General features: G+C 39.2%; 1 protein-coding gene across 1 annotated transcript in view; it reads left to right on the top strand.

Moving 5' to 3' along the window:
• MAP2K5 (mitogen-activated protein kinase kinase 5) overlaps positions 1-26576 on the top strand; it is a gene marked incomplete at its 3' end in the record, with an annotated part of 67838 nt that overhangs the window by 32217 nt on the left and 9045 nt on the right. The window contains exons 8-12 of the mRNA XM_010164874.1: positions 7162-7201; positions 12990-13058; positions 13150-13231; positions 17104-17165; positions 23418-23466. Coding sequence (XP_010163176.1) covers positions 7162-7201; positions 12990-13058; positions 13150-13231; positions 17104-17165; positions 23418-23466 — 302 coding nt within the window. The remainder of the gene's footprint in view (positions 1-7161; positions 7202-12989; positions 13059-13149; positions 13232-17103; positions 17166-23417; positions 23467-26576) is intronic.

Here is a 26576-nt window from a genome sequence, read left to right as displayed (position 1 = left end):
GGGGAGGGAGAGAAAAAAATTAACAGTAAACCAAATCTGTGGGTGATTTGCTGTGTATAGTTTGCAGCTGGTGACTGGCCTGTCATTCTGCAATGCAGAACACTTAGAGGATCGTATTCATCTTGCGCGACACTGACACAGTCGTTTTGCTCTCAGTTATTTCTCACAGGGCAGGAAAATGTTCTGTTTGGCTTCGTTCAGTGCTCTGACATCTGAAGGTGCTGCTTGCTACAACCAGAGCTTTTTGTGTTAACTTTTTAACTCAGATAAGAAACCTGGGGCTTTTATGTGTGTGTTCATTTCTGTTAGGAAACATTCTGCCTTGGTCCCGGAGACCTTTTGTGTGCATGAGGTGAGGAGGATGTCTGGAGGACATCAGTGCTGTGGGTGAGTTGATACAGATGTGGGGAAATGAGGCAGCATTTGTGATTCTTGTCGAGTGAAATGGCGTCTTGATGTTTTAAACAAATGTGTATAATGAATAAATACCAGGGTGTGAAGCAGAAAGAACCAAGTAACAAGTGACGGGACAAGAGGAAATGGCCTCAAGTTGCACCAAGGGCAGTTGAGATTGGATGTGAGGAAGAATTTCTTTGCTGCAAGGGTTCTGAGGCATTGGAAGGGGTTGCCCAGGGCAGTGGTGGAGTCCCCATCCCTGGAGGGATTGAAGAGTCGTGTAGACATAGTGCTGAGGGACATGGGTTAGTCATAGGGGACTGGTCAGTGTTGGGTTCATGATTGGACTCGATGAGCTTCAAGGGCTTTTCCAATTTAGACAATTCTGGGGTTCTGTGAAATGTATCTGGGAGGAAGGACCTGAAATATTTACTTTTCTTTTTACTTTGTGGCCTCAGGTTGCTGCTTAGGAAGTTCAGATTGGACATTAGGAGAAACCTCTTTGCAAGTAAGATGGTGCAGCACTGGAACAGGACATGAGAGAGGCAGAGAGTCTCCATCCTAGAAGTACTTGTTCAAGGCCAGGTTGGATGAGGCTTTGAGCAACCTGGTCTAGTGGAAGGTGTCCCTGCTCATGGCAAGGGGGGTTGGAACCGGATGAGCTTTAAGATCCTTTCCCACCCAAACCATTGTATGATCGTTGGGGCTTTCAGCACAGAGCTGAACAAAGCTATGGCTGAGCTCATCCACTGCTACAGTCCCACTTCAAGAAGGAGGTTGGATTAGGGATGTGCAGGGGTCCCTTTTCAACCACCCTTTCATCTATTCAAAGCAGAATGGCACGGCAACGCTTTTTGTGAGCCAGTAGAACTGCAGCAGATCTGAGGTTGTGGCATGAGCCATAAGTTTCTCTGGTAGCTCGAGCGGAGGGGAGCGTCGCATCCCTGCGTCCTGCGGTCACATCGCTAATGCAGCGCTGCTGTCAGTATTTCATTTTGTCATATTTGCTGACGTTAGTTATATTTCTAGGAAGGGAAAGGACTGACTCATTGGCATAGCAGACAGGTCATGGCTTTCCCTTGAATCATCCGGTGTTGCTGAGGAATATCTTATTGATTAGAAGTTGTTTCTGTAGCTATTGGGGGGGAAAAATAGCAAAATATATCCTGGTGGCCAAAGTGAAGAGATGGGAAACAGGATCTTGTGCCTGGTAGGCTGCTGCAGGCTTCTGCAGTGCATTTTTTGTGTCAGCGTGAGCAGCACAATATAATAATTTTAAGGAATTTTTGCTTCTAGGAAGAGACTGCTTTTATTTTGAATTTTCAGGTACTAGTTAACTTAGTTTGTAGTAAAAAGTTATTGTACGAGTTAGGAAAAGCTGTTTGAGAAAGCTCAGGGATCTTTGCACACTCGGTCTATGCTTCTGATGTGACCATCCTTAAGTCACTTGTATACGAACAAATGCTTTACAATTAAAAATTAGAAAACAATTTGAAAATTGCTGTTTCTCTTGGGTGCCTGCATGTTGAAACCTGAAGTTATTTCTTTGCTTGCCCTGGAAGAAATTATACCACAATCACAGCAAGTAACGCAGCTCCCCACTGTGCTTTTAGGTAAAATTTCTCACAAGGAGAATATAAAATTGTAAGTCTTAGCAAGTTGAAAGAGGAAGACATTTTTTGTTTGACATCTAAGCTATTTATTAAGAAGCTTGTGCATGTTCTGTTTGATTGGTTTTATTTGTTTTGCTTTTGAACCGAGTAGAAACTCACTCTATTCAGTGTATGAAATTTGTAGCTTTAAATGTTTTGGATGGGCAATGGTTTATTCTGTAAAGAGGTTGGAGTCAAAGCATCTTACATTTCTCCTCAGGCTTTTTTTGCAGTAGACCTCAGGAAGAACAAAGCAGGCAATGTGAAATTCACCTACTATTTTTCTTTTTTCATTCTTTTTAAAACAAACCAGCTGCTTCTGACGTTTTCATTTTTTTAATTTGCTTTCCTGTATTTCAGTTCTTACATCTGGGGGGAGGGATGCTGAGGAATTGGCAGTTCCCCCAAAGCCCTATTCTAGTTTTCCACGATATTGATTTTTATTTTCTGGAACACAAGGGATGCACACGCCGTACTCCACAGTCCATCAGAAGTTTTTCCAGCTTAGCTGGAGGGCTTTGTTCAAGCAGAGCTCACGCTTGCTCACACCTTTTTTTTTATTATTATTATTATTCCCCAAAATAACCCAGCTTTTGCCACGGAGCTGGGCAGGCTTCCTCCACACCGCTCCCTGAGGGGCACTCTGGATTTTCAGAGTAGAAGAGACAAAGTTATGCTAAAGGACTTGACTCACATGGCTCCCTTCAGGGCTTTAAATGTCTAGGGATATGGTTAATAGTCAAGGTTAATAAAATATTTGACACGACTGTGGCAGTCTTGCTTAGAAGCTGTTGGTTGTAATGGATGTAGGGGGCTCTGAGTAATGAACTCTTGTGGGAACGTGAAGGAAGAGATTTAAATTTCTTTTCCCCGGTGGGAATGTTTCAGAACCCGCCGGTGGTTGAAGTCTGCCTGTCCTGTTCTTATACAACGTGTGGCAGCTTTGAGCCAACCTCTCTGCGTGCCCTGCTGTGCCTGTTCCCTAGAGAATTCCCAAAAGGAGATGTCCCTGCATCCTCCATCTCACCTTAGCCCAGCGTGCTGGGGAAGGGGGAAGGAAGACCCCCAAACCTCACCTCCTCCCTCTCTACCCTCCGCCTTTCTTGCTCTGATTTCTTTCTCAAAGCTCATGCAGTGCTTTCTGCCACGCTGCCTCTCTTGCTGGAATATTTTTTTTCCTGAGGAGGTCTATAAGTTGGTCCTTTTCTTCATCCTCCCTGAAGATTTCTTCCTTCTTTTATGAAATCTAGAAAAATTTGGTTGGGAGAGTTATCAGTCTGAGTTATTAAAACTTCATTTTAATTCAGCAGCAATCTCTTCACTTGGTCCCTGAACCAGGTTCTGCTGATGTTAAGGGATGCACTTCTTTCTACATACTGTTCATCACCTTTCTCCTCATCTGGTGATTATTAAATTGGTTACTCAATCAAGTGCAGAGTTTGTCCCATATCTGTATTGGACATAGAAACTAAAATATACTTCTCTGCATCAAGAACAGATTGCTTGTGTGCAGAATTTTCATTTTCTGGGGAGAATTAGTATGAAATATATATATTCTGAGACTTAAGATGCAGTTTTCAACCACTAACCTTCACTGTTCACTTTGAAGGTGTCACTGGAGATCAACTTAAGATACCTACAACTTTTTTGTGCTACCTTGTATTCTAACAGATGCACAGCAACCATTTTCAGTCAGGCTTTGCTGAATTTGAAAAGAATACATCATCTTATAAGATTGGTATCCCAAAATTTATTTCTGAACTCTGCTTTATTTTTTTTAAATAACTTTAATCATTATCCTCAGCCTAAAAAAGGCTACAGTAGCTATAACTTTATATTTAAAAAGAAAATAAAATTTAAAAATAGTTTGGTGCATGGTGTTGGAATTAGTCTCTTTATATGCAGAAACTGGGCACCAAATGGATTACCTGATTGCTGTTGTGTTATTATTCTACTATTTGAATTAATACTGTGTTGATATTTTCCAATATATATCTAAAAAGTATTTTTAGCAGTGAAGAAAGTTATTACTAAAATGGTTATTAATCTCATAGTATTTCCATTAGTTTGCACTTGAAATAATAAAACATCAAGTTTGTGATAGATTCAATTCTCCAGCTAACCTAGATGGAATCTAGATCAGACCCTGCCTAAGAATATATTCTTCATTTGTCCTAATATCTGTTAGGAGTTTTCTCTCCAGAGAGTAAAAAGAGCAGCCCATGCCATGGCATTTGGCTTATAAATTCCCAGTTTAAGAGGCAGAGAGGGAGGGGAAAATGCACATCAGAACCAGCTTCCTGCAGTTGGCAAACTGCAACAAAACTTAAATAATAAATTTAATATTTTTCATAGTTGACACTGGCATCAAGCGTTCAAAATGACTTTTTAAACTTGTGCTGGCAGAGGTTGGCTCTCTCTGATGTCGTGCTCTCTCTTCCATTTCTCTGTAACAATAAATGATTTATAGGCACCTATTCTCAATCACCCCTTCCAGCTTTTGCAGCGGGTCAAAAGCAAACCAGAAACAAACCCCAAGAAATCGAGCAGAAAAAATGAACTTGTTTTCCCAGAGCTGGTTTCTACATGGAATGAACTTTTGCAAACAGCATTTTCCTGGAGTATTTTGCATTTCGATGCGTTTCATTTCTGCTCTTTACATTTGTCTGGAAGTAGTTCAGCAGCTATTTAGCAACTGTTTTCACTCGTCTTTAACATCTCCTTGTCTTCACTGTTAGGCACTGCTCACATCCCTTCCTAGCAAGAGGAGTTGTTGCTGGAGCTGTTTATTCAGCGACATCATTTGCTGAAGATTTTTAAGTGTGTGTTCACTGAAATGTACAGCGTTGCCCAGGAACCTTTTGCATTTTGCTGCTTTGCTTCATCTAATGAGCTGGTTCTGCAGTGATGAGTTTGTTTACTTACTTTTGGAGGTGACACTGAAATCTGTGAGAGTTGACCCTTGAGATAAGACTTCACATTGCTTATAGAGTATGAATATTAGTTTAATCTCCTCATAGACATCCGTAGACTTACGGACGGGTGCAGTATGCACAAAAAGTCTGGTTTTCTTCATGCTGTGCACATTATTCTATGGGATTATATATTTTTTTTGTGCATCCTTCTGAAGCTACACAAAGGTACTAAATCTTCAGGCTTTAGCTGTGCTGACTGTTACCAAAATGATCAATTCCAACTTACAGTTCTACATAATATCTAACAAAAAAAAAAAAACCCCACGTTTTCCCTAAACACTCATTGGAACAGGTAATTACTGTAGCAACTACAGACTAATTTGAAGTGTTAGCTGTTAATTAAAACACTACAGCAGTGTACGGTTGTCTTTTGGTGTAACCAAAGCTCCTATTCAAACTTCATTAATCACTTTACAGTTATTGTGTTGAAGAAGGTCAGGACAATCGAGATGCCGGATCAGCTTGGAGTAAACAAATTCCTTTCCTCCCAGGTAGCATGCCATTTGCAGAGCCACTGGACACGCTGTACCCATGGGCATGGCATCTCCTTTGTGATCCAATTCTCAGCGATAATTAAATGTTAAATTGGTACTGTCAGTGCTCTGTAAACCAAACCAGGTATCTGCCCTCTGCTGGAAATTTAACCCAAACTTCCACGGATGAATTAGCGTGCATCATAATTAAATAATCAAGTCTTCCCTTTTAATTCACTTGGAAACAGGAGATCTCTCTTATGGAAAAAAGATCAGCTTTCTTGACAAGCTAATTAAGTTGCCAAACTGTCCGGCACGGTACATATTAAGCTAACAGACGTTAAGCATGCTATCTCAACCTGTTCATTTTCTTATCATTTCTGCTGATCTTAAGTCCATAATGTTTTGCCACTGTTGATTCATCCATAGTTACAGCAGAGTTCATTTACTCCCTCGGATTCATTGATTATGCATTCAGCTACCAGCCTGGCAGGGCTTCGTCCGATGGGTTTGCTTGTTGCCTCTTGTACACTGATTTTTGGTATGCTTTTTTAAACCCTGTGTCTTCCTAAAAGCTAATGCCACTCGGTTACATAAATGTTTATCCATGAGTTATTAAATTAAAGTGTTTAGAAACTTCCAAGCTATTAACAGAAATTATATAAACACTCAGGGTTATAAATAAGATTAAACAACAGTCTCGCCCTGTACTGTGTATGATTTTGCATGGAAAAAAAAACAAACCCCAAACCATTAAAGCTTTTCTTCTTCAGTAATAATTGCTAGAGGTATCTAGTGGTAAAATATTATAATTCTTTAAAGTTAGTGCCACATATATGACATTACTGTGCATAGTGTCATAAATCAGTATGAGACAATAAAACTAGTGAAGAGGAAAACCTTTAATGGTTTTGTTTTTATGCAAAATTACATTGGATTTTCAGTTGATGGTTTTTTTTTTGCCTACCTTTTTATTTTCTTCTGAGTTCATGGTTAAGAATACACAAGTCTTTATTAAAGAGCCAATTATAAATGTTTGTTTGCAGAAATTAAGACAAACTGCTGTTGAAATACTGTGGAACATGATTTGGGGTACATGTGAGCATTAACAATAATGCTTTCTAACCTCGTATGCGCGTGCACACACTAATTTTAAATGCAAATGGAGAAAGTTCATTTCACTAATATTTTCTTAGGTTATGCTAAAGAACCAGTCATCACCTGGTTTACTTCACTTTAATTGATATAGCTGGGTATCTCACTGTCTTACCACTGAAAATACCTGTAGGACTGGCAAACCTGTGTGATAAACCTTGTTTTACGTGAAGATTCTGAATAATGCCTATAACACAATTTTATTTCATTGAGGAAAACAAAGTGAAAGTGGATCAGTTGATACTGATAAGTTTGCTATTACGCCGTATGGAAGTCTTCAATGTGTAGATGTTCTGTGAAACATGCAGATATAAAAACCTGCTAAATGGTTTCATTGCAAGTATATCCTTTTGATCAATTGTTTTCATCAGTCTTTCTTTAAAAACGCTAGATAAAATTGGTTTAACGTAAAACATATCAGCTCCAGTGAAATTAGTGTATACATGTTGCACATATGTAGAGAGGTAATTTTATGTGATCTCAAGTTATTTAATTTTTTCCCTCATGCAGAGCATATCATGTCCCTAGTGGAAAAATACTCGCAGTAAAGGTAAGATATTACAGTAATTTTCTTTCTCTCTTTCTGTCTCTCCATTCTGTCTTGACCTGGGTTTCCTTCCCCTCCCTCTGATTGTTAGATCTCAATTTGTTTTATTGCATTAAAGTCCACATTGTTTAGGTAGGAAAATTCCAGCCCATAAATTTAGTTATTCCAAATAAGCACAGAGTTCCCAAAAATCCAGATTTTGTCCACTGGGAATTGCTTGGCAGGGTGTGTAGGTACCACCACGACTTCCCTTGGGGTTATGGGGATGTCACAGGGGTTCCTCCAGTGACTGGCAGAGATGCAGCTTCCTCGTCCTGAACCCCAGTGTGACAGGAGCAGGGATGGAAAGGTCACAAGATGTCAGCCTGTACCTTTCTCTGCTAATGCCAAACTCTCCCCAAGGGCACATTCCTGAGTGCTCTCTGCAACCTCATTTTTAAATAAAGAGAATTTCCCTGTTTTCTTTGGGATAATATTTTGTTTTCCTAGGAGATTTTGTGGTTTTAACAGGTTTATTTATTTTAATGTCCCGTGTTCCCCTCCCAATTGTGGGGTTTTTTCCAACTCATTCAGCTTTTTTTCCCCTTGTCAGCACTCTTTGCAGTGAAGCTCTGTACTCTAGTCAGATAAAAACCAGTCTTGTCAGAAAGTTCAGTATAAGCTGTGGTCAACTAATACTACAACTCTGACAACAGCATGCCAACTCTTGTATGTGCTTTGTTAAATTAAATTTGTAAGTTCAATTATTAATACAGTTAATCTATACAAAAATATTAAAATATGTCTTTTGAATATATCAAACTTTTTTTTTTTTAATTTGGCAATTTTGTTAAAACTCAAAGCAGTAGAGACTTTTGGCAAACAAATTGTTGCATTCGTACAATTCCAATTCATAGGCTTTGATCTAAAAAAGGTACATTTTAAAAGTAGAATTTATGGAATTATTACTTAGAAAACTGTAAAATGGGCTTTTTGTCTCATTTATTTTTTTCATTATCTTTATTTAATCATTAAATTCTGCTGTATCTGAGTTAAACTGAAAGAATGTAGGGATGGGAGAGGAGGGTGAGAGAAGTGATGGGAGCTGGCTGTTGCGAGCAGAATTGATGATAAATGAAATTTAAAAATGTAAGATTACACTAAGACTTCAAATTAAACATTTTTATTTACCAGGCAATATTTACATATGTGGGTAACTTTCAGATTTGGGCTCAGATTGTCTTGTGGTTCCAATCAGATATAATTTAATTAAAAGGAGATTCTGCACATGTTTCAGCTTTCCTGAGGATCACGTAAATCCCTTCACCCCACCAAGAAAAATGCTTTTGACTTTCCAGTGAATTGAAGAAATTGAAATTTGGATTTTAAATTATTCTCTACATGTGGAAGATATGGAAATTGAAATAACATCTAAATAGCTTTTAATTATATGGAATACAAATACCACTTGAAAAAAATTTTTATAAAGTCATTTTGAAAAAGTCCTTTCAAGTGGTACCCATCATTCCTCAACCCATCATGAGCAGTTGGAGTAGGACAGGAATTCTCTGAGTTCTAATAGGCACAAAATCTTCCCCTGAATGCTGGGATTGTGTGATGCTGCTTTTCCCTGGTACCTACTGCATTGATTCCTCAAATACTCTTTTTCAAGCTCTGCAGAGAGCATCTTCTGCTCACCAGCCTGCCCCGTGCTGCCGGGGGGCTGCAGGTACCCCCAGAAGCTGCCCAGAGAGGAGATGGAGCATGAGAAAAATCACACAGGCAGGAGGGGAAACGAGTTCACCCTTTGCAAGGTTAATTGAAATCACCTCCCTGTAGCAAAAAGCCTTTTCCCCCAGCAATTTCACCTCCTTAGAGTCCCAAGGTTTGGGTAGGTCCTCATGGATAATTAGCATCCTGAAGATTTGGGAAACTGGGTTCTCTTGTAGATACAACTCATGGTGGTCCTGTCGCTCTCAATTATATTTTTTTCAGCATGATTTCAGAAGAAATATTGTGTGTGTGTGTGTGTGTGTGTGTGTGTGTTATTGTAGTTTAAAATAACATGCTCACAAGCTGGAGGTCAGGAAACCTGCTCTGCTGGTGATGGTGCTGGCTTGCTCTGTGTAGAAAATCACTCGACACGTCTATGGCTCAGCACACCCAGCAATAAAGAGGATGGTAATGCCAACGTCTGGACACGACCATCACAAGGATCGAGTGTTTCAACAGAGGATGATTACCAAGCTAAAGGGGACATCACTGGATGGGTCTGTGAAAGCACAGCTCTGCATTTTTGGGAGCTTTTTTAGACAATAATATACAGATTTGATAGGACAAAACTAATGACAAAACAAGGGGAAATGGGTTTAAACTGAAAGAGGGGAGGTTTAGATTAGATATTAGGAAGAAGTTCTTCACTGTGAGGGTGGTCAGACACTGGAACAGGTTGCCCAGAGAAGCTGTGGCTGCTCCTCCCTGGAAGTGTTGAAGGCCAGGTTGGATGAGGCTTTGAGCAACCTGGTCTAGTGGAAGGTGTCCCTGCTGATGGCAGGGGGGTTGGGACTGGATGAGCTTTAAGGTCCCTTCCAACCCAAACCATTCTATGATTCTACGACAATATAGCATTCTGCAAACCTGTTGATTAAAATGCTTTCAGCTGGTAGTTAAATCTTGCAAATATATTGAATAGGAAAACAAACCACTGCTAATACCCGTGTTGTAGACCAAAGCTGATTATGTCATTACATATTTTATGTAAACTTTCCAGCTAGATAACATGCAGAGGATTTAATAGATTTTTTTCCTAAGGTAACTTTTCTAATTGGAGGGACAAATCTGAATGAAAAATGTGAGCGTACACTGACTGATTGCCATTCTTCAACTGCTTTTAGTTTCTCCTGCTCTTAAGCTAGCATTTAAATGGACCATTTGATTAATCATTTGTATACTGACTATAATACTCCCAAATTTCCTTTGAGTTGTACATACTGTAAAAGACAATTATGTCGCCACAGATTAAATAAGTGAATTAAAACAGAATAGCAGCTTAATTTGACCTGTGATTTTGCTCTCGTTCCCTTTAGTGGAACGTATGCCACTCCAGCAAATAGATGAAGTCATCCATGACAGCTTGTGATGAATTGCCGTATTTATACTGTATATTTTAATAGCCTCACACTAATTTAAATTGAGCACAGAGTAAATTATAATTCAGTCACTTGACTGCTTGTATTTAACTTGACAACTCATCCTTATTTGTCCTGGAGGTGTAGTGGAGAGCAGAGGAAATATGCTCAGGTATTCCTCTTCTCAAAATTAACCCTTTTCAGTCGAAATATTAGGTATGTTGAGTTCACGTACGTTATAAGTGATTCCAAGATTGCTGTATTTTGGGCAGGAACTTGATGAGGAAGATGTGTAGGAGTGCTTGGATCCTCTTGCTGAATCCCAGAGGACCATCATGTCATTTAAATGAAATAAAATGCCCCCCTTTGTCCAGTGTCCTTCTCCAGCTCTACCTGTGAGGCACCATTTCAAGGAGTTTTGAAATCAGGGCAGGTGCTGGAGCTCAGAGCTTGGCCACCAGCCCCTCTTCCCCAGCCAGCCCAGGTTGTCCCTGGCCCCATCCCTGGACCAGTCCTGTTCATCCACATCCCCGAGGCTCAGTTATCCCTTGGCTGGAGACCGCTGGCCAGTGGCAACCTGCTGAGCTCCTCTGTTCCTCGGACTTTTGTTGTAGCTTCTGATGGAAACTTGTTAAGAAACTCCACTCCTGCATGTGTTGAACAGTGCATGTTATTTTTTGCCAGGTGAATTGAGGTTGGATTTTCTGCTCTCAATAATTCTAGTAAAATAACAGTGATTTTTTGCAAAAAAGTTCTTTCCAAAGGTGCCATTTTGGAAGAGTTTATTGTTTAATGTTACATCTCATTTGCTTCCCTGTGTTACAGTTGCAGCCAAATCCTTATTCACAGCTTTGTCCTCGGTAGCATTGGGTTTGAGGAGGTTTTTTAGTTTTTTGGGGTTTTTTTTCTTGCTTTAACATCGTTGCAGCCCACACTTACGCTGTCAGCTCACGTATTCTTAAAATACAAACTTCATTTTCTAAATATGGTTGGACATTTTCTACCAAAGGAGTATGACCATGGAGATTACAAGTGTGGATTAAGGCAATGCCGTATAGATATTTTTATTTTCCTCTTTCTGCCTCCTTTTCAGTGCTGTAAATTACAAGGTTCCTCCAACCTTGATGTCAGATGCAAGTCAACACAAGCCACACGTGTTTAGATGGAAGAAAACACTTCTGTACAATAGTTAGGCAGAGAAAGAGAGATGGTCGTCTCTCGTACTTTATCTTGCCGTGATATATACTTGCCATACCGTTGTGATACACTTCTGTACGTGCCCTACCACTTGTAAATAGGATTGTTGGTTTGGTTTTGGTTGGGTTTTTTTTTTCTATCCTCACTATTAGAATGCAGGGTCTGGATGTAATTATAGTGAATGCAAATCAGCCAAAGACCTTTCTTCATGCCAGGTCTTGGTTGATTGGATGTCAGTGATGTATTTGACGCTGATCATGTTAACTAGTCATTGTTCAGGTTGGTGAAGCCTTTGCAGTGAACGAGGCAAGGAAATTTCTCACTGGGAGTAGAATTTAGTGAGATAAAATTTAATTTTAGGCTGTTGACAAGATGAAATTCTGTTAATATTCAGTGGGTAAAACTAATGGTATTCCAGCAAATTATTTTAAGTTTTTCACACTGGAAAAATGTAAGTGAATATCGTTGGCAAATGATTATTGATCTAGACAAGTGTGTTAAACGTTTCTTGGCAGCCCTGTATTACACTTACAATTTAGTTTAGTGACAGCTTTTATAAATAACCCTAAAGCAAACTCTTGATAGAAACAGGTTATTGTTTTTTTTCTTTTAGACAGATTTTGATACTGTGTTTGGAAATGGTCTCTCTGTATTTTGTTTCGTCAGCGGTATATGCAGCCTATGATATCTATTCTGCTAATTCTGCAAGTCGACTAGATTTTGTTTCCCTTTAGCTTAAGGTATTAAATTGTGAAGTAGTGTGTGGTAGCAGACTAAGCTGGGCTAAATGCATTCAAAGTCTATTTTGGTTTATACACTAGTACGTAATAGTGAAGTGTGCAACTCTTCAAATAATCATGGCAAAGAATTGTTGGTAAAAGTTGACTTTCAACGCTAGTTCTGTTGGAACCAGCGTCCTTATTAAAGAGTGTCTGTCTTGAAAGTCCTGAAAACTTGTGACTCCAGTCACTGCGTCCCAGCTTCACTGAAGCACTTGGTACTTCAGTCCTGGTTAGCAGCCTGGCTCAAAATGATAGAAAATGAAGAATTGGTGCTGAGCAGATGAGGAGGAGGAAGAGGCTGTGCTGAGGAGGAGCTGGGAGGTGATCGCGCTTTGTGTCAATAAGTGGCAACTCTTGAGTTTACCAACCTGCAGAGCTGCCATGTCTGCTCTTTACATTATGTGTGGGACTTGTGTTCAAGTTCTAACTCATCTCTTGGTCAAATGGTTGAACCACAAACCATACGACGTTTCATGGGTAGAATTGGCTGTAAAGCTTGGTTTACTTCTAACTGACTTTCAAAAGTAAATGAGCCTGTCCCTTCATTTTCATTTCCTTCCTGTGCTCATCGCTCTGTTAAAATACTCTTTCCACCTATTCCTCTCTTTCCTTTTCTCAAATAAGGATAATTAATGCATAGATCTTCTGGTATTTATTTGGAATCATTCACTTTTTCTAATCATATGTCCATTGTTTGTATTTTAGGTCATACCCTTAGATATAACACTGGAACTCCAGAAGCAGATAATGTCGGAGCTAGAAATTCTTTATAAGGTACATAATTTTCTCATTTTCGTTCTCTTGCTTATAATCTTCTTACAGCAAATCTTTAAAACAGTCTTTTCTTTTTCCTTTCTTTTTCCAGTGTGACTCATCATATATCATAGGATTTTACGGTGCTTTTTTTGTAGAAAACAGAATTTCATTGTGTACAGAGTTCATGGATGGTGAGTTGTGGATCTAGTGTGCTTTTGATTGCTAAGCATGTAAATGGGAAAATCAGATAAAGATGTGCTCTTCCAGAAGGGAGCAAAATGCAGTAGTATGATTGAAAATGTAAAGTATTAATAACTTTGCAGGGAGTTTTTTTAAAAAAAACAGGTTAGTATTGAGATTGTGTTCTATTCTCTGAGTGTAATTTCACTTTTATTGAAAATGTAAATAGAAGAGAAATAAATGCTGGCTTAATTTGTGGTTTGATATTCGAGTCTTCTATACAATCTGTCCTCGTTGACAAAACAGCTGTTCCTCACTTTTACTGTTTTGATAGCCAAAACAGATTTTCTTTTAAAGAAATCTATTAACCCAATGTCCTGTGTGTTTTCACTGGAAATCGTCTCTTAATTGCAAGCCAAGGAATTATTTCCCAACACAGCTGTTTGAGCAGTGCTGCACCGAGTTTCTTTTTGCGTGTACTCTCCTTTCTCCCAACATCAATCTTCAGACCAACAGTCTCCCCTTCTCCACAATCTGATGCTACTGTCATGACAGAGATATATTAGTACTTTGCTTTGAAATCTTGTCCTGTGTGGCATTCTTGGAGAAAAGGCCAGAAAAGTATACTGATTACAGCAATTTATAATCATTTTGTGTATCAGTTTTGAGAGCGCGTCTCGTGACAGACGCAGTCCCCTTGTGTCTCGTGTGCGAGAAACCCCTTCACAGCGTTCAACTTTGAACATCGCGTTGTTCTTACAAGCAATAGTCTTATTTCTCTCGCCAGGATTTTCTTGTGAGCCAACGTTTTATGTCCTATCCAGGTTTTTCACAAAGGTTCAGTTAAGCTGGATATAAAGAAGTAAGGACCTCACAAATAATTTATTGTAGAGGGAAGGTTTTCTGGCAGGAAAAATTTCCAAAGCCAAATGCGTACCGTTAAATGTCGTTACATAGCTTCTTTCTTTCTGATAGAGACCATGGATAAAGCCTGTTAGGGTTTTATGGTGCATTTTGTTTTCTCTGTGTTAAAATGGTCTGTTATCACTGTTATTTCTCTCTTTTTACCCTTTACTACCTCTGACCCGGTGATCACTGTGTCCCATTTTAAAATATGAGTATTCTCTCAGATTTTTTTATATTTGATGAAAAAGTATTCTATTTATTCAACAAAACCCACAGATTAAATTCTTTGCTCTTCTCTTGCTGTGTGACTATTAACCATCTCTATGTTCTGTCCTTGCAATTTCACTCAGATTTGTAAGCCTGTATTAAGCAGTAGTCGCACGCGGTAAGAAGCACCTGCTCCTGCCAAAACAGGCGTCTGCCTGGACTATGGATGCTCCTACTAATTCAGAGAATTTTTTAAAAAATGACAGACATAAATGCTTGCAGTTCTGAATTCTTGTTTGAAAATATTGAAGCCTTTAGGGTATGCATCCCTCATGATGTTGCACAACGATGGTGTTTACTGACCATGCACAAATTACTTGGAATTATACTGGAGATGACCTCTGCTCTGCCTCATGTTGTGCACTCCTTCTGGCAGAAAGCAACAGCAATCATTTAAAAGAAGAACAAAATGCAAATAAAGGGACCTTGCCATTTTTTTTTTCCCCCTAATTTTCATGCGTAAGGATGCAGGTAAAGATAAAAAAAAAAAGTACTTTCTCATCTTGCAGATGAACAGCTTTAACCTGACAATTTTTTAGCCCTTTTAACTGTCTTAAGGCAGTTTCTAGTATTTCCTGAATCCGTATCCCATGACTCGTCCCAGTTATATCCTGTACCATATTACAAAACATAGGTATTTCCTTTATGAATGACCTAAATATGGTGGATCTACCTCTTTTGGGGTTCTCAAGCATGATATAGAGCTTCCCAGAGGGAAAAGGTGCACGTAAAATACTATATTGGTTGTTTCCTGGCACCTACAAGCAGAAAAAAAAAACAAGTAACTCCCAAGTCTGCAAATACCAAACTCTGAAGTTGAACTGGCCTGGATCACCTTCCCACCTGCCAATTGATCTTAAAGAGCAACAGAGATGTGAAATGAAGCTTTCTAATCTTTGCTCTTTCATATTTATAACATAATTATGTTATTGTAAATGAAAATGGACTGCGCTATTCCCTTTTACTTATGTTGTGACCTCTTTTCCTTGAAAATGCTGAACACCCCTTAAATTCCTCTTAAAGCAGTGAGAGGTGCAGGTTATCAGTGTGTACCTGGATATCTACACAGAGATTTGGAAGCTGACAATTATTGTTGTTCACTGTAGAATTTTTTCTCCATAGAAAAATGTCAGATTTCATCAGTTGTTTGCATAAAAATACTTTCCTTCATTTTTCAAACAGCACTACCTTTAGGGACATCTGTAATAGGGGAACGTAGCAGTTTGGTGTATGAAAATAGGTCTTTTTTTGTCCAAAACTTAAACGTAAACAGGAACCACCTGCCATATGATTGCCTTCTGTTTGGCTTTTGTCACGAGCAGAAGGTATCTGTGATACTACATCCTCTGATTTCTATTAAATAGTACTTACATTTACTTTTTAAAACTGAAGTTCATTGTAATACCCAGGCAACGTGGCCAATATAAGTTGAAAGATGAAACTTAACGAATGAAGAGTAGTTTCAGTGACCTGGAATCAGAGAGCATTAGTGAAGACAAAAACATAGTGTACTTCTGACGGTAGCAATGATGAGAAAATGAGGGGAAAAAAACAACCACCAAAACCCCCTAATCATTAGAATAAGAAGTCTAATCTAAATAAGAGCTATTGTATAATTAAGGCTGAGACTGGAGTAAGGACATTGTGACTTTTTTTGATTTCAACATTTCAGAATGAATGGGTTTTACTTTTTAAAAACTGAACCATAAGCCAAATACAAGGTGTAATTTTCTTAATTGCTGAGTATTGGCCTAACTCTTTTCCCAGTGGCACCATCAGTAAAATCCATATGCTACACTGAGAGCAGAGTTAGGTCAGTGCTGAGCACTTCTGAGAACCTCAAGCCTTGAATAAGACTACACACTCTTGCAAGCTCAGTGTAATGTGCTCTGCCTGTAATTTGCTTTTCTATTTCCTTTTTTTTTTTTTCTTTCTATTCCACTTGGATATTTTTAATTCTTAATTTTAAATTTACTTTCTTGCTCAAGAATTTGTATTTCACCCCAGGGACATTTTGAACACTGGAGAGTCCTCCTCTGGGGATTAGGGGGATTTAGGTTTCTTGTTTTCCCCATGAGATTGTGCTGGCTGGACAAGGTTATGCCAAACAGTCAGTTTTGTCCCATACTGGAATTTACTGGCAAAACTTACCTGCTTACCCAGGAGCTCCTTGTCTTTCATGTTCAGACATCAGTATGGTCACAGAGGGCACGTTCAACCAAACCTCCACTGGTTTGATCATCAGGAGGAAGCTGCTTTATGCCTAAACCATTGTATCAGATACCATGTCATGTTAGCATCAGGTTTTGGGGACAAGAGATAGGATATGTTAGATTTTGAAGTCCACTGTTGCTTTTTGGGATGACTTTGTTATTCCCAAGAAGTTACTCCAAGCCTGGTGGTTTTGAGTTCTCAGATTTTGATATTCCGTCCTGTGACTGGGAGGTTTTCTAAAAGGAGTTTGAGTATTAATGCTGCAAGCAGAAAATAAGTAATAGGAGTGAAAAAGAGACCTGAATACTGTTTCATGTGTTTATTCAGAGTTTGGTAGATTTATTTTTTTAAGGTCAGTTATTTCTGACACAGTTATTGTTATATCATTTATGGTGTTTTTATTAATAACCAAGGCCTGGAAAACCCTTGTGATTTTTTAAATCTAGGGCAGTATTTCATTTTGTATTACCTAAGTGCATTTTGTTTGTCTCTACAGGAGGTTCTTTGGATGTTTATAGAAAAATTCCAGAGCACGTACTCGGAAGAATAGCAGTAGCTGTAAGTACTTTTTCCTTTTTGTCTTTTTTTTGATTGTACATGGAATGCATCTCTGATTTGAGTGCACACATGGTCTTTTGGGACACTGAGACATCTCCAGGGTCCGTGTCCTCATGTCTGTGTAAATGGAAGGGTCCTCCTACCCTGTGCTCTTCCTAACCATCCTGTGTGCACAAGGATGACCAATGACCAATACACAAGTAGCCAGAGGCTCAATAAATATAAAAGGATATGATAAATTGAGTAGGATAAGAAAAAAATGAATATGCTGGAGAGCTCTTTCTTTGTTCAACCCTTGTAGGATGGAGCAGTCCTCCTAAATCACCTGGTTTTTAGCCTTTAAGTCCTTCTGTTCTCTATGGTTCCTTTAAAAAGTTATTTAGAAGTCCTGTCCTAGCCCTTATGGTGATCCCTCTTCTGCTGATTCTCGTGTGTAATTTCCATTCTAACTGTCCTCATTCTGTACAAAGTAACTCAATTAGATTTGCTTCCCAGGTTGAAAAATTAAGCGAGTTCCTGTGATCAAAATGCAGTGGCAGAGCACATTTTCACTCTTCCCCTGGGGCAGATGTACTCCTTAAGGCAGATAAGGAAGAGGCTGAAGATTTTATTTGGCACAAGCCAGACCTGACAAAGGCTGCCTGGGGACAGGCTGTTCTCTCACCCCTGTGCTGGGTCCCTTCAGACATGAGCAGACATGGCTGAAGACCTAAGAAAGACCTAACAGTCCTTTTAGGGGTGATGAGCAGGGAGATCGGGGAAGAACAATCAGTCCCTGATGTCTACTCAGTTTGGTAGCAAGGTCTTGACAGTGGGATCCTTGGAGCACTTGGTAGCCCATCATTGTTTCTCAGTGACTTTGTGTTGCTAGAAATTCTCTAGCCATGATTGAAAACGCAGATTACAGAACAAAAAAAAAAGAAAAGTAAATAAAAGTTCCATATTTTGCCACAGCTGAACACAGGGTAAATGACCAATGTCTTAGTGGATCTCACAAGGGAGGGAGATACTGCTAAACAATTGCTAAATATAAGGAATACTTTGATAACTTAAGCAGTTTAAAGCATAACAGAGTTATTCTATCATGTGCCATTTAATTAAGTGCTGGGTTTTCACATTCATTATACATCAAGCTGACAATTTAAATCCTTTAATCCAACACAGGCAGCTATTTAGTCTCTGTTCATTGTAATTCACAGCTCTACTTTCTCTTAATTTGTGTGGCCTGCCCAGGGTGATGAACATCCTTCTCTGATGCTGTTTCCTCTAAGTAGCTTCAAATCTGCTCATTATATAGCCTAGCAGTTTCTTATGGAATTTGAATGCTTTTCACCTTTAGTTCAGAGTAAAAACGTTTCATCTCTTCTTCTCTATGGAGCGATGAAGTTGCTCACAGTGTCCTCATACTCCTGACGCTAAATAGGATGTTTATATATAAACTATACTTGGAGTTTATATGACGCTACATAGGATGGGTCTTCAAGCATTTCTTCAGATGCTTATTCCTTCTCCTTTTCCTTATCTCACTTCATGTTGTATACTTAATACATCCCCACTAACTCCCCTTATCATTTCCTTACTTGCTTTTGTCTCTCTTCTCCCCAGTCCTCCCCAGCCCACCTGACTTGGTATTCTGCAGATGTTCACTTCCAGTTTTTCACTTCTCCATAATGATGATGCTTCAGCCCCATCTTTTATGTCTTGATATATATATTTTTTTTTGTTCACCTGCAGGGTCATCTCTTCACAAATCTGTTAGTTAGTGAGCATGACTCCCTGGCATGGATGGTGAGCTGATACTTAACTTTTTCTGGCTATTTTATTTGCTTCTTTAGCAACCTGTACCGTGCCCACTGCGCTGCAGGGGGTCAGTCAAGAGGTGAACAAAGAAGCAGGTGCCTTCAGAGAAGAAACTCACCCCTTTCTCCTGCTTCTCCGTAACAGAAGGTGTGCGCTGAGGCTGAACCAGCACTGGCAGCTTCCTCTGCTCTGGTGCCGATTTTTTTTTTGCTCACTTGGCATGGTAGACTTGTTGGAAGGAGGCAGTGAAAGCCTTTGTTTTCTCTATAATTTATCAGTGGCAACAGGAGTGACTCCTTTAAGTCTTCACAAATGGTTACTCTGCATCTTGGTGTCTGACATTTCAGTAGAGCCCAGCAGCCCATTTTGTGGACTGGGGCACCTTTTTGCTGAGTACTATATGTAGACACCATAATCCCCACCCTAAACAGTCTGGGGAGATTACCCAAAGCCTGGAGGATTCCTATTTGTGTACTGATGAGAACAAGAATGTCAAACAAAAGCTAGAACTTGTATGCATGGATTTTGTGGACAAAATCTGGACCTTCCATAGTCTATTTTTGTTTTGTTTTGTTTTTTCTAGTCTGTATGTTTTCTTTCTACCTTTCTTGCACCATGTACACAGAGTCATTTGTCTCTTATCCTCCCGAGACGTGTACAGTGCATTAGTCTATTGAAGCTGCTTAATAATGTGTCACCTGCACATCTGTTAATTAGAATATCCTTTTGTTATATTTGTAGAAATTTTTAAGTGAAACCATTTCCAGAGGAAAATGATGCAGGCACGTATAGTTGTTTAGCAGCATCCCAGTATTCCTCTCGCTCCAACATGATGATTTTCTTGCTTCCTTTCTTGTTTTACTAATTTAATTGTAATGCAAAATGGTGGACTGACAACCCTTAAAAACAATCATCCTACTCACAGCAGTGAGCATGAAAGGTACAGGATATTCCAGCTGGTCTAGAGCAAGATTTGTGTCTGCTCAACACGACACGGTGAAGGCAGCATGTTGCTCCTGTGCTCCACTTGCTCAATTAAACACTGAGTTGTACTCGAGGTCATTTCTTTGCATTCTTGGATATCTACAGACTGGGGCTGAACTACCTGAGGGACATCACTTTCTTGACAACCCTGACTTTCTGTAGCCAAAAGGATAGGATGATGCTGCTACTTGTTTCTCACTCATTTCCTTGAAGGGAGCCTGCAGGAAGGCTGGGAAGGGACGTATATGTAGTCTCTACAGCATAGCGTTCTTTTACATTCTCGTTACCCATTTCTCATTGAAGAAGTGATCACCATTAATTGCGATGGACAATCAGCTTTCAAGCTGGAATAGCAGGGATGTATTGCTGAGTGTGATGCTCTTATCTCTCTTGGTTATTTTTTGTGGAGTAAAGAGTGGGGAGGAGAGGTTTGAGGCTGAAAGACAGAATACTGAAAATAAAGCGAGGCAGTGAGAACGCCGTAAAGGAGGAAAACATTTGCCAGGGCTTGGGGAGGAGCACTGGTTTTTCAGGGGCAGGAGAAAGTAGTAAGAGAGAGGTAGAGTCTGCTGAGGCTTGGATCCTCAAGAAGCTGGAGGGATTGTGATAGTTCTATCAAAATAATAGCACTGTTTTAGCTACTAAAAAGCAACCCAGCTCTGTTCCAGCTAAAAACCAGGACAGGGATCTCTGGCTTCATCAGCAAATTAATTTTGGTTGCCTGTATGAGACAGTGTCAATGAGAAGAGGAAATCTCTGTTCTTCCTTGTGTTCTTTATTTGTGCGAAGGGCTGAAAGCAAAAGTATATCTTGGGAACCCCAAAGTGATGTTGTGGTTCTCCTGTTTTCATCCTGATGTGTACTTACTCGAGTCGACCGATGTACAATCTGTTCTACCTTTGCTTGCCACTTCACACATTTATTTTCACTTCAATTTCTGAAGCAGTGACATTGTGCACTGTATTTTGAGTGCTAATGTTGATTGAAGTTCTCCCTGAAAGGATGTGCACTTGAACTGTCAAGAGAGTGAGTGATTGACAGCAGGTAGAAGTACTTTTTGTGTCAAGGCTTTGTCAAGTCATTGTTGTAAAACCTACTTTACTGAATACCAATAATTCCTGCTAGATGTTCAATCAAAAGATACTCTGTTCCAGCACCTTTTTAGAATAATATTTAATACTTAAGAGTCCTTCCCTAACAGGCAAATATAAGGTAAGTGAATAATGGTGCTTTACACACTGGGTTAGTCCATTTGGGGGGCTCCTGTGAGCATATTTGCAGCCCAGGGGAAAGGGGAAAAACTCTTTTCATTCCTTTGTACACTGTTGCTGAGAGAATCTGAATGGGAGAGTTTGTTTGATGCCGTGTCTTTTATAACTACTTATTCAGCATATGTTCTATTATTATGGAACATGATGTTTAATATTAAGATGTTTAATAATTCACAGCTGTTGATTTTTTCCCATAGGAAACATTTCCTTTTTTTCTACTGTGAATACATGCTTTAAAATAAATGAAATAATTTTATTATTATTTTAAAGATTTTAAATAGTCTAAATATATGTTTAATAATCAAAGACACTTACTCTTCTCAAAATCACTTTCAACACTGGAGGAAGCTTGAAATGTTGCTCTTCCTTTATTTATTTTTGCATCAATACTTTTTTTTTTCTTTCTCTCCCCTCTTCTTATGTCAAAATACTGTGTAAGTAGAATTCCCCTGTTTTGCTTTGTGAAAGACTAACGTGAACAAGGCCACCCAGCTGGGCATGCAGAATTTGACTGAGACCTTTTGTTACAGGTAATTACCATCTGAGGCCATGAGGTAGTTGGGTATGGAGTGTGAGTTTAACACTGAGGAGCTGTGCCACCGAGAGCAATTTATTGGGGATCCAGAATCATTATTTGCTTTACAAAAGAGATTCAGATCCCACTGATATTTTTGGTTACAGAATGAATTTTGAAAAGAGTTTCTAATCCAATAAGAAAGCTGCAGATTACTATGCTATCTGCTTTCAGACTGTATAATATTTTTAGCACTTTTTGATCACTGTAACAGAAGTCATTTCATTTCAGTCTACCAAAATGTCTACTCAGATGATGAAAAGAATGTAATTGTTTTGTCTGAACAACTCATACAACTTCACAAACCTCGGAAATGCTTTATTATTTTGGAGATGCACAAAGAGCCTGTCTCAGGAAAATGGATGTAATGTCATCTCATAGATGGAAACTTTATAAAAAAAAAAAAGATTTGCCCTATTAAAAAAGCTGGCTGAGACAGCAGGGGTGGTTGGGGTAAAAAGGAAGCAGTCATAGAAATATGGTTGTCGAATCCTACTAGTTCTCTGGGCTTTTAGTAGTCAATCGAGGGAAAAATTACAATGTGAAAAATGCAAGAAGTATTGGGGTTTAATTACTTTACAGGAAAAAAAAAACCACCAAACCTGCAGAGAAGATAACTTGTAATACCCAGCTGCTTTCTTAGGGAGTTGACTGAACGGCTTGTTTAATTGGAGGTTATTATAATCATACTGTATGTAGAAAATAAATAGAGCAGCAGCTGGATCCAGTGTTGATCTTGTCGGATCTGAAAGAGCTGTATGTACGTATTCTGTGTAAGGAAGTGTCATGGGATGTTGTTTTGGGAAATACACCTGCATTCAGACTACAAATGCTTGTCCTACTGATTTTCATTAAAATGCATCTCGTAGGTAAGATGTTCCAGTGTAGTACTGGTGTAACAGGTTTTTAAATTTGATTTTAATAGTCTAGCTAGTGGAATGAGTGAATTATGGAATAGTCAGCAAAATCTGCCCCAGTTCTTATCTTTTAGGGGTCCCAGTTGTATTTTCTGGGGCTATGGGATACAGTAAGGCTTGTGTTTGGTCTGGGATGAGTAGCATGAAGAATAAGACAATTTGTACACTTCAAGAAGAGTTGTTCAGCACTTGCATTGTGTAAGTCAAAGCGTGGGAAGTAAAGGAGGAAAAAGTACAGAGGCACCAAATGAAAAGAAGGGAAAGGGAAGATGAAGTGGAAGAAGCAGTTAGTGATTTTATTTTCTTGCCTTTAATTCCACACGGTTGCTTTTGTTGCAAGATGACAAATCATTTTGCGCTTTGTCTTTCATGATTTTTAACACCTTAGCAAAGACAGGTGAATTAAAAATACATTGAAACATCTACAGAGGTTTGGTATAAACCCAAGTGATTACAACATACAGATCCTGGGAAGAAGCTTATTCATGTGTTTTTAAAGAACTTGTTGCCATGTTTGGTTTGCAGCAGAGATTCATCTATGTCCTTCAATCCCTTTGGAAGAGATGCTTTGTCTCCCCTTTGTCATGGTCCTGACTCTGCTCTTCATTGGAACTTGTGTCTTGAACAACTCCTGCCCAGTGAGATCTGTAGTGTTTCTTACCAGGAATCTTTAATAACGTGTTGTTGCTTTTTCTTTTAAATTCAGGTTGTGAAAGGCCTTACCTATTTATGGAGTCTAAAGATTTTACACAGAGGTGAGTAACAGATGCTTTCTATTTTCCAGTAAAATATCATATTATTTTATTTTAACAATGCTTTCTACAGGGACAGTAGATGTATTAACATCTGGTCTGATTCCAGTGGAGTAATGCAGAATGAATCTTATTCATTAGCCTTGCAGATTTTCTGATAAAATATTTTCACTGCTTTTCTCTTTTATTGTCCTCCCTCCTCCCTTACAAAGAAAAAGACCAAAGAGATAAATTAATTTTATAGAGATTTAGATGTTTAGGGTTACAAACAGGTGCCCAGTGGAAAAATCAGCAAGGAAAATCTGATGTTTGACAAGTACTGAAAATAGAAGATAGATAATGAATTTACTTATATACCTCAGAAATCTATGTGACAGGCACAAGCATTGAGAGTCTCAGATCTCTCAAATTCTGGCCCACTGTCCTTTAATGTGGTCATGAATAATTACAGAAATTTTAAACCTGCTTGGACATCAGACATTTTTTGATTTTGCTGTTTATTCTCCTCCTTGAAGCTAATCTGTTATTTTTTTAAAACTTCTCGTATATTTCTTGCTTTTTGTTACATTTTGTTTAAGATTTGTGGTAAGTTAATTCAGATGTATTAGAACTTTTAAAACCAATGTCAATTCTGGAAACAGTAGGAAATACTGTTTAAAGAACAAACAAAGAAGCCCTTCCTCCTACGCTACCACTACCACCCCCCAAAAAACAGAAAGACAGAGAAACTCATTACATTTATAATGTTCCTAAAGTGTCTGAAAGTAACTGCTCTGGTTCCTAATGTTACTAACAATACTGTTTAATTTAACCCATCTGCTCACTCAGCCCGTGTGCACAGTTGGAGTGTGCAGTAACTGACATCATTTGTGACTTGAAAGAGAAGTGTAAAGTAGAAAAACACATAGAAAATTTTAAGTTGCAAAGCCAATAGGTGAGACCATTTCTTCTGGGGTGCTGAGTTTTGGAATGGCTGAAAAGGAGGGGTGAGGCTTTGGCAAGGTCATGAGTTCACAGCTGGGGGAACTGGGGTTGTTGAGCCTGGAGAAGAGGAGGCTGAGGGGAGACCTTGTGGCTCTGTCCAAGTCCCTTGGAGGAGGGTGGAGAGAGGTGGGGGTGGGTCTGTTCAACCAAGGCCCAAGGGACAGGACAAGAGGAAATGGGCTCCAGTTGTGGCCAGGGCAGTTGAGATGGGATGTGAGGAAGAATTTCTTTGCTGAAAGGGTTCTGAGGCATTGGAAGGGGTTGCCCAGGGCAGTGGTGGAGTCCCCATCCCTGGAGGGATTGAAGAGTCGTGTAGACATAGTGCTGAGGGACATGGGTTAGTCATAGGGGACTTGTCAGTGTTGGGTTCATGGTTGGACTCCATGAGCTTAAAGGTCTTCTCCAATCCAGACAATTCTGGGATTCCGTAGAGTGTAGGCTCAGACTGTCCTGATGCTTTTATGGAGGAAGGGATTGATCCTGCCTTTGTGTCATGGCCCAGTGAGCAGCTGTGCAACATATTAGACATCAGCTTCAATTCCATGATGGTTTAAACATGTCACCTACTGGCCTGAATGGTGCAGAGATTTATCAGCTCCATCCACTTGCAGCAAGAGGATGCCAGATGCCAGAGCTGCCACAGGAATTGTCAGAATAAATATAAAAGAAAAGGCAGCTGGATCATCTGTGGCTGGGTATCGCTCTGAATAGGCTACACAGCCTTTGCCACACTTTTATAACACTCAGAAACAAAAAAGCAGATTTGAAATTTTATATTTTTTTTTATTAAAGATTCTGGCTGCCTACTGAATGTGTTTTGGAGAGAGCCTTGTGATCAGGCATAAATACTAGAACTGTAACATTTTATTCTTCTGCTGCTGTAAATTTAGAACCTGGGTCTGATTTTTGCTTTGCCAGTAAAACACAGGTTTTGATGAATTGTGTTATAGTCCTTGCTTTAGTCTAAAAAAAAAAAAAAAAAAAAAAGCACAGAAACTGATTTTTCATCGCACTTCAGATTTTTCTGGCCTTGGTCTGCTGCTGGATTGACCAAGGTGAGAACAGCACTGCAAAATGCCATGAAGGGACTGTCATTCCAGGGTTCAACGGTGTTTCCTCAAGGAATTGATTTTCAGTATTACTCTGTACCCCTTTTTGAGATACTTTGTGTGTGTACTTATGTATCCTAAAAATGGGTACAGACTAATACAATGCAAGGAAATTACTTTCTCAAAGTCATCTCCTTCAGCTGTCTACTGGTTTTAATGCATCAGAGGTAAACAAAAGACAATTTAACCCTGACTTCCTTGCCATCACATGTAGAGCAGACCATGCCTGGAGCTCACATAAGCTAAAAAGTCAAGAATTTCCACCGTGGTGATAACGAAGGTGGAGAAGGAATCATCATGAAGAAGCTGTGTTATCGCAGTGCAGCAACCGACGGTTTGTGACTAGAGCACGGATTAAAGCCAAGGAAACAAACAATGAGCAAGTCTTTTATTCCAGATCAGACATTTCAGCAAATATTACAGCTGAACTTCAAAAACAAACCTTGCAACTAATGAGGTGATAGCCATGCATATTAATAAACCGCAAGCTGTACTCATAGTTATCACACCCACATCAAACATAAACATAAGATTAACACCTATACCACTTCTTTGGAAGATGTGAGAATGTCCCAATGATAAGTGTGCACTTTTCCCCAGAGGATAAGAAGTAGAAATGGAAGGGTAATGAGAAATTAACTTAGATTTAAAACAGAATTAGCAATTAAACAAGTCTAATCGTGTACAAAGTCAAAGTTTGTCTAAAGACGAACCAAAATCTGTTAAGTTCAAGAATAAGTATAGACCGTATGCATTTTATCTGGTATGTTTTCCTCTGTTCACACCTCCTTATTAAAAGAAATGTAGGAAATAAATGTTACCTGCTTGTGTTAATTGTACTGATCCATACCAGCGTGCACGGCTGTGTACTGGAGACCGATGCATATCACACGGTGTGTGGACCTCGGTTTCTGACTAGATTTTGAGTTTGTGTCAGAGTTTTGGAAGCGTTTTGTGGTTTGTGATGTGTGAGGTTGAGCTAACTGGAGCAGCAGGGTGCTCGTTGGTAGGGACAGGCAC

This window comes from Antrostomus carolinensis, unplaced genomic scaffold (genome assembly GCF_000700745.2).
Source record: "Antrostomus carolinensis isolate BGI_N321 unplaced genomic scaffold, ASM70074v2 scaffold5943, whole genome shotgun sequence".
Taxonomy (NCBI): Eukaryota; Metazoa; Chordata; class Aves; order Caprimulgiformes; family Caprimulgidae; genus Antrostomus; species Antrostomus carolinensis.
Note: the sequence above shows the minus strand (reverse complement) of the source record. Positions and strands in the feature narration are given on the sequence as shown.